The sequence below is a fragment of the Falco peregrinus genome, chromosome 2, assembly GCF_023634155.1.
Source record: "Falco peregrinus isolate bFalPer1 chromosome 2, bFalPer1.pri, whole genome shotgun sequence".
NCBI classification, from domain to species: Eukaryota; Metazoa; Chordata; class Aves; order Falconiformes; family Falconidae; genus Falco; species Falco peregrinus.
Genome location: NC_073722.1, coordinates 124,693,507 through 124,704,388, shown reverse-complemented (window position 1 = coordinate 124,704,388; position 10,882 = coordinate 124,693,507). Strand labels below are relative to the sequence as shown.

Here is a 10,882-nt window from a genome sequence, read left to right as displayed (position 1 = left end):
AAACGCCTGCTCCAGCAGCGAGCCTCGTGCATGGACCAGCAGCTTCGCCCGTGCCTGGTGAGGCCGGAGCGGTACCACAGCCAAGGGGCTCGGCTCCGGCAGCATGGCGAGGGTGGCTCGGTTCTGGGAGGCTGCGGTGGCGCTGGGCTCTAGCGCCGCGTTGGGAATGCCTGCACCGACACTTGACCTTCTGCCGCAGCGACCAGGAGGGCAGCTGTTTGCTTTCCCCCCACTGCACTTCTCCTTACAGAAAGGAAGGGAATTTATTTCCCCATGGAAGAGCAGGGGGAAAGGGGAGGAGTCCTAGCTCGCTTGAGATCTGAATCTTAAGCTTTTAGAATAAGGTGCAAAATAAAGGTCTTAAAAAGAAAAGAGAAAAAAAAAAAGAAAGAAAAAAGAAGAAAAAAAAAAAACAAAAAAAAGTGTCTGAGGTTTGAAATCTTTTTTGTTTAAAGCAGCCTGTTTTTTTTTTTTTTGTTTTTTTTTGTTTTTTTTTAAGATAAACTCCGCTGTGCAAAACTGTGCATTTTCTTTGGTATACATTTAGGTAGTTTTAACTTAGTACTTTTTCTATGTATATATATTTTTTATTTCTCATTTTTCCTTTAGAAGAGAATTAAATTCTCCCCCCAAAAATCATAATTTTGCTGGAGGCTACGGATTGGCCTGATATTATATAATGCCCCTTATGTAATTGGAAAGAGAGAGATTGATTCTAACTATCAAACTACTGGCCTCAAAAGGAGTTTAGACTTTCTGACAATGTCGGCCTCTCTGAAGTGATCACCAGCTTTTCAACCCAAAAAGTTCAACACTGACTTTTTTTTTTTTAAATTACACAAGAGAAAATAAAAACTACACTGCAACAAAAATAACCATTTGTGTTCATGTAGTTAGCAGCAGCTTTTTAAAAAATAATTATAATAATAATAATAAGGCAGATTCTTGCCTTTGTTATGCCATTAAAAACATTCTTGTTCCCTAGAGAGAAGCATTCTGGAAAAAGTTGAAAAAAAAAAATAATAATAACCCAACCAAAGCTTGCCTGCAAGTTCAAGTTTTGTAAAAAAATATATACATAATTTATTCTACAACATATGTGCCTTCTGTTCATACTTAGACATGTTTAGTGCTTTGTGTTTAGAGTTCATTTTCTGTCGTCCCTCCTCTGAGGACAGCCCTAAAACCAGCCTGGGTTTCTCAGGTCTGCTTGCCTTCACCCCGCTCTTCAACAGTACCGTTGTCTGAAAACTGTTCTGGGCCAACTTCTCAGGTCAACGTGCCTTTGACCGATAGATGTATTTCTTTCCTTTTTTTTTTTTCCTTTCAACCAAAAGAGAGAGGAAGGATTTGTCACTCATATTTCCGACTCCCGCCGTAGCGGCCGTGGCTCTAGAGGCACCCCTGCTTGGTTGTGGTGGTCCATGTCCGGGTGGGTGTCTGTGCTCATGCTCTCAGGCACCCCCGTGTCAATCTCGTCCTCCTCTTTGCTGGTGAGGGCCACTTCGTTCTCGTAGCAAAAGGAGTTTGCATTAGAGAGAATGTATTTCTTTTCTGCTAAGTCTCTGGCACTACAGATGGGTGTGTTGGGCACTTCGTATGTTTTGTGGAACCTTGAGTAGTCCACTTTGTAGTAGTTTTTCTCTTCAAAGAGTACAGGCTCGTAGCGGTGGCCCCAGAGGATTTCATTTGCCAGATATGAGCTACGGCACTGGGTAGTCATGGCGGTAGCTTCCACCATGCCCTCTAATATTACTACAATTTCAAAGTCAGCATTGTCCATGTCTTGTTTGCTCAAGTCATACAAAGGACTGTCTTCATCTATCTCGTGTACTATCGTAATTGGGGAGACCAGGAATATGCGGTCTATCCCGCTGTCAAACCCTACATTGATGTCTATTTGATCCAAGGGGATGTACTCCCCTTCTGACGTGATCCTGGATTTGAGGAGCTGTGCTCGCACATGTGCCTCCACCAAGTGGCTTTTCCTCAGGTTTCCCACACGCCACATCAGACACAGCTTTCCATCTCTCATGGCCACCACGGCATTGTGGCTGAAGACTAGAGTTTCATTTCTCTTTTTTGGCTTAGCCATCTTTGCCATGACAGCACCAATGATGAAGGCATCAATGATGCAGCCTACTATAGACTGGAAAACCACCATGAAAACTGCGATGGGGCACTCGTCTGTGACACACCTGAAGCCATAGCCGATCGTGGTCTGGGTCTCGATGGAGAACAGGAAGGCTGCGGTGAAGCTGCTCACTTGAGAGACACAAGGTTTGCTATTTTCTTGATTCTCCAGATCCCCATGCAACAGTGCAATCAACCAAAACACACAGCCAAAAAAAAGCCAGGAGAGGATGAAAGTCAGGCAGAAGATAACTAGCATCCACCTCCAGCGGATGTCCACACAAGTGGTGAAGATGTCTGCCAGGTATCGCTGTCCCTTCTCACCCACGTTAATGAACTGGACGTTGCAGTGGCCATCTTTTTTGACAAAGCGGCTCCTGCACTGCTGCCTGGTGTGTACCTTACTCTTTCCATTCCCAAAACCGTTGGCAACAGCCATGGTTGCCAGCTTCATGCCGTCCTCTTCTGAAGACACGATGCTGTAGCGGTTGGTTCGCACGCTGCCCATCACTACTGCTGTGGACTGAGGTGCTTCTGCTTTAGAAAACAGTCTAAGTTTCTGCAAAACCCTTTGGAGAAACAGTTTTGAAAGTTCTAGAGGAACACACACACACAGAAAAACTGGGGAGAGGCCGGAGTCCCCGAAAGCCCTTGGATCAACCAAGGACAGTCTTCTGGCATGCAGAGTTAGCTTAGCAAGTAACCGTCATAGAGAGGGCATGGTCTGCAAGAGAAAAAGAAACATCGTGTTAGATCCTGGAGGAACAGGGTAAGGAATCAAACCTGAAAGAATCAAGTACAATTACTCCAATGGACCTGCAGGAAGTTTCCTTACTCTTAACGGCAGCATTTTCTGGAATGCACGATGTGCGCAGCTGTGTATTGACAGAAGTGACATCATTAGTACAAAGGCATCACCCTTCCTAAGCGACAGCCCTGAAGTGACAGTGTCACACAAGTGTCTAGGCAATATTCACTTTAAAGCCAGATGTGCAAAGAACCTATCTAATACTTACAACTGTGTTTTCTGTTTATTTTGAAACAAACAATTAGCCCTGACATCCATCTGTTCAAATATAAGGACTGAAGCAGTTTTTCATGACATACAATTTGTCACTCCTGGACTGTTTTACCCATGATAAAGAAAGGACCGTGCAAAAGGGAAGATGATGTGACCTGAGAAAAGCAATAAACTTGGAAAATGCAAGTGTCAGGGATTTCCATGAATTCACATTGCATATAACTTTGTTTTAATTAAACTGGGGGGGGGGGGGGGGGGGGAAGAAAAAGAGTTGTGTAGTCTCTGCAAATGGCAGGAATAAGGGCTGCATTAGTTCCTCTAACTCCAGACTCACTGGGTTCTGTGTGGTTTTTTATGCTTACATTTGGCTAAGTTATAGGAAGCAAACTAAACCTTGCAACGACACTCATCTGCTCCTAATGCAACTAGCAAAAGGCTATGATGGAGTAGCACTGGCCGAGGGTCTTCCTAATACCTTTGGTAGCAAGGACCAGCACCTTCCCCTCGGGAGCCCGAGGCAGCCAGTTCCGTCTCCCATGGGTAACGGTTCTGAGCATCCTGTGGGTCTTAAATGTCAGCAATTAAGACTCAGCAGAGAGGCTACAAAAGCTTCTTCCTGAGGGTAGAAGCCACCAAACTTGTTTCAGGGAGGTCTGGCTTAGACCCAGGTTAAGCTTTTAACAAGTGCGTCACCCATTAAGTCATGTACTGTATATCAGGAAATGTAACTGAAATACTGCAGAGGAGAAGAGATGCATTAATGCAACGGCTCCATCCACATGTGCACCCCATGGAGGAAATAAAACTAAAACCAAGTGATGGGGAATGTCTGCTGCCCGTTTGGCGTAGGAGAGGAGACTTCAGTACTGTTTACAGCAGCGAGGGATTAAATCACGATGCTCTTCATAAATCAGTATTATCAAAACTCATCTGAGTTTGTCCAAAACCCAACAAATCTGCAGCCACCAAGGAGCACGACCTCTGCCCACAAAGCGGCTTCAGTACTCTGTGCCTCTTCCTCTGACACCCGTCTGACAGCAGCTGCAGGTAAGAGTTCATCTCCTTTCCCCAAAGCAGCCCCTAACACCCTGCAGAGGGGTTCCAAAAACTTGAGAGATTTCAAACAGCTCCTCAGGCCCCCCACATCATTCAGCCACATTACAAGGGTTTGAGGTCAGCAGCACTTGTTAGGAGAAAAGCAGGTGACAAACAGAAAACGCCATGCTCACAGTGGCACACAGGCTGGTTTTCCCTCTAGAATCTCTTAAGCATTTACTTTTACCTTCTCTTTTTTCCTCTTTTCTGTTTGTTGTGCAAGAATGCGTCCCAGTGCCTACTTGCCGAGATTAGTCATCTGTGACTTCAGCACCATACAAGACATTTTGGCAGCTTTTGGTAGGTTCGGTAATGCCCAGTTTTCAGTGCGGCTCCCAGCAATGCAGGTTTATGGTGCAGCTGCCCTCTTCCCTATCTGACCATCTTGCCTACACTGTGCAAAGGCTTTACGCACCTTTTTCCCCTTCACGCCTTTTGGATCATGGGGTTTCTCATTCCCATCAGGATATTATTCTCAAAAACACAAAGGTATTCTTCTTATGTTCACTTAATTTTTGGGGCTGAAACTTGAACACGGCAGGGGAGGGGGGGCGGGGAGCGGGGAAGCAAAACTGCTATTAATACATTCTGCACAAAAAACTTCTTGGAAAACCATTGCATTGGTCTGCAAATAGATCACTTTTATAAACCACATCCTATAATCATAGTCGTGTTCGACTTCCACATTCAAAGTCTGTTTTCTTTCAAGCTGATGGAAACACACAGCCTAGGAAAGTTTATTTTGAAGGTGTTCCCCCTCCCCCGGCATTGCCTTTTGGATTTTAGAGGAAGACTTGCGGTGGAGGGAAAGATAAGCTGTGAAGTCTCAAGTGTCTGAATGTGCAGCTTCCCCCTGCAAAAGTCTTGACCTGAGGACATTTGTTTGAATTCCACAAATCACTGAAATCCTAACACCAGCTCGCCGCTGGCTGCATTCAGAAGTTTTGGACCCAAATTATGTATCATACACCGTCATATTCCTGCTCTGAATGGCTGAGCACCTTCTGCCTGCTGTACCTGGTGCAGCATTTCTCCCTCCTAGCCCGAAGCTGTCGGCACTCAGCCCTTGGCAGCGAACCTGCACCAATTTGGCTCTGAGGATCTTTAAACTCCCGGGCTGTGCCTGGGGCCACCCTCTTCGACCTTTACAGACTGCCTGAAGTTTAGACAACAAAGCCCTGGCATGCTGTGCCGCGGCAGAGTTGTCTTCTCTCTCAGCACAAACTGCCTCTCTTCCTCGCAAGTGCATGGAGGATGCCGGGGATGGCAGCACCACCAGCACCGTGAGCAGGGACCGGCCAGGGCAACACGCAGGTTTGACTGTGCTCCCGCTCGGCAGCACAGGCTCTGTCGAACACCCGGTAGATCCTCCAGCTGCCTGATGGGTGTTCACCCTGACTTTCACAGCTAGCTTCAGCAGAGGTTCCCCCCAAATCCCAGAAACAATCAAACTAGCATGAAAATCTAATGGTTCTTGTTTTGCTAATCCACCTGCTGCTCGAAGGCAAAACAAGTTTGCTGCCCCCCCCCCCCCATTATCACATATTAGTGGCACTAAAGATGCCAAGGTAGTGTGGGACCAGCCGCACAATCCTCGCTGGGCAAAAGAAGCCAACGCGGTACCCACCAACCACCCCAAATCTTTGTATAATTGGGCCCAACACACTGCACCCAGACACACACACGCAGCTGCAAATTCAATCATCACTAGGTGTGTTATTGTGATTAATTCAAGCTACCTTTCCTCCTGGAAGAGAACACCAGATTAGAGCAAAGCAGCTTGTAATTACCAGCACAGGCACGGACCCAGCATTACCGGGAAGGGATGAGATGGGATGGGAGAGCCCCAGGCTTGCTCTGCTGCAAGGGGATGCTTGGAGGAGGAGAGGAACACAGGGCTGTGCTGCATCTGCAGCGTTTCTGAAACAACGTTTGTGGAAATGCCACGATGAGGAGCCCAAACCCTCACTTTCCCCCTCAGCAAGCATCCCCTTCAAGACCTCCCCCCCCAAAGACATTAACATCGCGCGTCGAAACTCCACAACAGCTCAAAGGGGGTTCTGTGCAGAAGGTTTAACGCTGAGCAAAAACTCTGAAGTGCAAAAAGAGCGGGGGGGGGGGGGGGGGGGGTGTTGAGAGAGAAGCACTAATGAGCATTGGAGCAGTTATTCCCAGGCTGACGCCACACAGCCGTGCAGCCAGCCGGGCACATGTTGCTAAGAGAGCACAGCACCACCTTCACCAAGCGCCTTCCCCTGCTGCCCTCGGCACGCAGAACAAAGGAGCTGCTCGCCCCAGCGAAGCCTGTTCCCACAGCCCCAGCTCCCTCGCTGCTGGGCACAACCACCCCTGTAACCTTTCTCCAGACCCCTGCATTACTTAAAAGTCATTCCCCAGGGCTTCTCCACTGGTTTGGGTAGGACTCAAGTTACACAAAGTGCTGAGCTGCCTTCAGGAGAAGGATCTGTCCTTCACGCTTAGGCGGTGGGAAAGGGAAAAAAAAAAAAAAAAAAAAAAAAAAAAAAAAAGAGTAGATGATGTAGGGAAATGGGTGCGAAGAAATAGGAGAAAGGAAAGGACAAGTGGTGTTTGCATCTGCTGTCCTGCGAAGGAGACGGGTTCAGGATATTTCTAGCTGATGACAAAATAACTACAAGTGGAATAGTCATCACCAGGGGGTGTACTTGATGCACCGGCTGTGAGGATGGAAAAGCAAACAAGTGTAAAGGTAAGGCTGGAACACAGAAACAAGTGCGGGCTGCCTGCGGGCTGGGGGTGGCGACGGGCAGGGGGCAGAGCGCTGGGGGTGCTGGCTCAGCCCAGGCCACCTGTGGGTCCCCAGCTGCCCCCGCCCCAGAGAGATGACAAAGCAGTCGCCCAAGCCTGCGAATAAATCTGCCATTCCTTATCAGTATTTTTTCCTTTCACTGTCATGAACTAAGTTGAAACAATACAGTCTCTTCACAAGCTCCCCAGCTGCAAGGTTTGTTTTTGTTTGGGTTTGGGGTTTTTTGCTTTCTTCCTATTTTTTTGGCAGGATGATTAAAAATAACACACACACACACACACACTCCGTTTCCAGAATGCCAATGAATGAAGTTACAGGTTCATTTCACACCCCGATAAAACATTTCGGACGCTCCTTTCAAAAACACGCATCTGATCTCGAAGACTTGATGCTTTTGACCTCTCTTGTACAGGAAACAACAGGCGAGAAGAATGGAAAGGGATGGAGCGGTGCTACTGCTGCGACGCCGAGTTGTCATGCAAACTTCCAGCCCTTCCCCAGAATAAAACATCCCGGGGCGGGCAGGGGGGAAGCAGCTGGTGCATGGAAAGTTATGAACACAAACAGATGCTGCAAGCAGATGCTCGAGTGTTCGCAGCATACCTATCTAATTATTTTAGGCACCGAGAATAGCTCGGGGATGGTGCATGAGAAAGGCAGGAGTTCCCCCTTGGAAGGGCTGTGCCCGGGCGTGCAGCACAGCCAGCGGCACCGAAAGCCGGGCCGGGGGGGGACCCGGGGACACTGGCCGCCCCCCGAGCTGGGGCGCATCCCCCTGCCCCCGCCAGCCGCGGCGGCACCTGGAGGCGAGCTGGCTGCGCGTCCCGAGGCGATGGAGAGAGAAGGCGCCGCTTACCTGCCGCTGCCCCTGCAGGGTGCCCGTGGAGTTCCAAGGGGTAAGATCCCGCAGCCGGGGGGACGCACAAGCCAGTCCCGGGGTGCCCGGTGCCCGCCACCGCCCCGCGCCGCGCTCAGGCACTGGATGAGCCGCTGCCCCGCGCCGCGGCTGCCATGTGATGTTTAATAGCGGCCCCGCCGGCCCCGCCCCCGCGCTGCGCCGCGCCAATGGCGGCCGGGGGGCGGGGCAGGGGGGCCGGGGGCTGCGGCGGGGCCGGGGCTGCGGCGGGGCCGGGGGGGGACCCGCGGGGAGGGGGCCCGGGGCTGCCCCGCCGGGCCGGGGGGGACCCGCGGGGAGGGGGCCCGGGGCTGCCCCGCCGGGCCGGGGAGGCGGGGGAGACCCGCGGGGGGGCGGCCGGGGGGACCCGCGGGGAGGGGCCGGGGGGGACCCGCCGGGCCGGAGGGGGGACCTGGGGAGGGGCGGGGGGGACCCGCGGGGAGGCGACGGGGCTGCCCGGGGCTGGGCTCGGGCTGCGCCCTCCGGCTGCGCCAGCGGGGGTCCAGCACCTGCCAGGGCATCCCCTCCCCCAGCGCCCCCCCGCGCCCGCCAGCGCCCCCCGGACAGCAGGGCTCGGGCAGGACACGGCCGGGACCCCGCGGAGGTCCCCGTGGGGTCGGTGAGCTGCTCACTCCCGTTTTCTCCTCGGGGATGGGGGGCACGTGTAGTGCGGAAAAAACACCCGGGAGAGCCAAGTTTGGTCCCTTTTGTCCCATCCCTTGTTTGAGCGCTGGGAAGGGCCGACGTGCGGGGGGTCCCCTCCCCAACGTGGCACCTGACACGCACCAGGAGCGAGTCCAGCACCCCACAGCTCAGCAGCCAGATTAACACTCTTCCTCCAACCCCACTCAAACGTCCCTTCCCAAACAACACCTTTCATCCCTGGACTAAGCTCTTTCAGAGCAAAGCTGGAAGCCAGGGAAGTATTTGCTCAGCTGCAGCACGGAGGATCCATTTCTTTGTTTTCTGGATCACCTGTGGCAGCTCACTCAGCAGGCTGAGTGGCCGTTGTTGCAATATGCAGAAATCGGGATGATTTTTAATAGCTTGTCCTCTCTACAGCGGACATGGCCTAAGACAAAGAAAATAAGGATGAAACGTCTGGCTGGGAGCCTTGCAGGAGCAAACCCGGCCTTGTAAGCACGCCGTGAGGTTTGCCAGCCTCCCTCTCCGATGGGCAGTGCAGGGGTGGCAGGTTCGGAGGCAGGTGGCCGCTGCCCTCGCCAGCTGAGCCCCTCAGTGCCAGCAGCTGAAATGCAGCAGGGAGCCCTGCGTGGGTGCTGGAAAACTGGGAATGAAGGTGGCTGCTGGATGCAAGGGTGGCCAGCCACAGGCAGCTGGAGAAATTGGCGTGAACACCTTGAATTGCACCCAGGACTGCGACAGGGAGCCTCTGCAACACCCAGAAAACGGGTGCTGGGGATGCTTTGGGGGCAAGGCGGCATTAATCAGCAGGCAGGTCTTCTGCCTGGAGCTGCTGAGAACAGGCTGGTCCCAGTGGGTCAGCCACTCTCCTCCAGGAGCTTCCTTACAACGTCCAGAACAGGCTTTAAATACGATTCCCTGCTTTCACAGCAATGCCAGTGCCTGCAGTCACCCGTAGTTGCTTAAACTGTCCTCCTCCTCCTCCTTCTCATTTGTTTTGTAAGTTTACAACTCTTGACAGTAGCTGTCTTTAAACACTCGGTGAAAATGCTTTGCCCAAATGTTTTCTCGTGGAGTATCGGCTTTAAGAACACACTCCTGGCATTGCTGCCTAACTATTTCCACCAACTGCCGTTGCTGTCGCTTCCAGTATTTGCCGGGTTCCCTATACTCCAAATGAGGAAGCGCCGCATTGTTGCAGCAACAAATACAGTGGCCAAATGCAGCTGGTTTTAAAAGCCCCTGGTGTTATGTGAGCAGGATAAGCAGAATGTGCATGATGGGGAGAGGGATGGAAAAGGCAAGTGCTTGTGTACATTGAGCAATCCGGCACATTAGGCAATCATACTGTTTATAAGTTATTCTTGGGTGATTCTGTTCATTTTTAAGTGAAAGAAAAGTGCTATAACACAGTTCAGTTTCTTATGAATGACGAATCTGGAGGAAAAAATCTGTGAGAGGGAATGGCTGCAATTATTTTATTCATTCAGTAAGATGAAGATTATTAAATCCTCAGGATCTGAAACCCATAGGCACAAATGCTGCAGTTTATGTACCTATATCAGAGGCGAAAAAAATCCTTCATTCCTCTGAGTGTACATGTCCTACCAACAGCTGAAATAGCAACAATTTGACTCACCTTGAAGAAGTATGTGCTCATCTATATGTAAGCGAAATAAAGTAGAGCTGTGATCTATTACTATTAAGAGATGCTCTGCTAAGAATACACACGGTTTGCTGGGGGGTGGGTTCAGCAAATCTCTGCACAATGTCCACAAGATATTACAGATTACAGCCTGACCTCGTAGACTCTTACTCAGCCTTTACTCATGCAAACCGACTGATAAAGACTACGGACCTACTAGACCCACAGACCCCAGATCCGCTGATATGAGTAAGACTTATTCACAGCAGTACAGACTTGCAGGTCAAGCCATTTCGCATTTCATCCTGAGGAAGGGTAAAGCATATACATCATGGCTATTTTACAGCTTGCTTAAAGTCGGCGCAGTCCTGCCCAGAAAGCTCTTCTTAGAATGAAATATCGATTCTAATCTATTATACAGATAGCGAGAATGGTAACAAAGCTGTCTCTCCGCTGCGTGGACTTCAGCAAGAGAAGTACTTCCAAACCACCGAAACAGGGAAGTTGAAGTTACAAGAAAAGTTTCTAAAAAACCCTTTCCTGTTGCAACAAGCCAGGACAAAGAAGGGTGAGAGACAGCTGAAAACTTAACCCTCAAGAGTGAGTGAGGGTTTGTTTTCCTTCTCTCAATGAACGGTTTTCTAATTTGATGTCGCCCAG

At 50.4% G+C, this 10,882-nt stretch overlaps 1 protein-coding gene across 1 annotated transcript; it reads right to left on the bottom strand.

Annotated features, from left to right (window-relative positions):
• Positions 1-1,305: 1,305 nt before the first annotated feature.
• Positions 1,306-8,026, bottom strand: KCNJ2 (potassium inwardly rectifying channel subfamily J member 2). Its single transcript, XM_055797350.1, has 2 exons — positions 7,894-8,026; positions 1,306-2,857 (listed from the first exon to the last, which is right to left on the bottom strand). Exon 2 carries the CDS (start codon positions 2,639-2,641, stop codon positions 1,358-1,360), a length of 1,284 nt encoding a protein of 427 aa, XP_055653325.1. The 5' UTR covers positions 2,642-2,857; positions 7,894-8,026; the 3' UTR covers positions 1,306-1,357.
• Between the last annotated feature and the right edge of the window lie 2,856 nt (positions 8,027-10,882).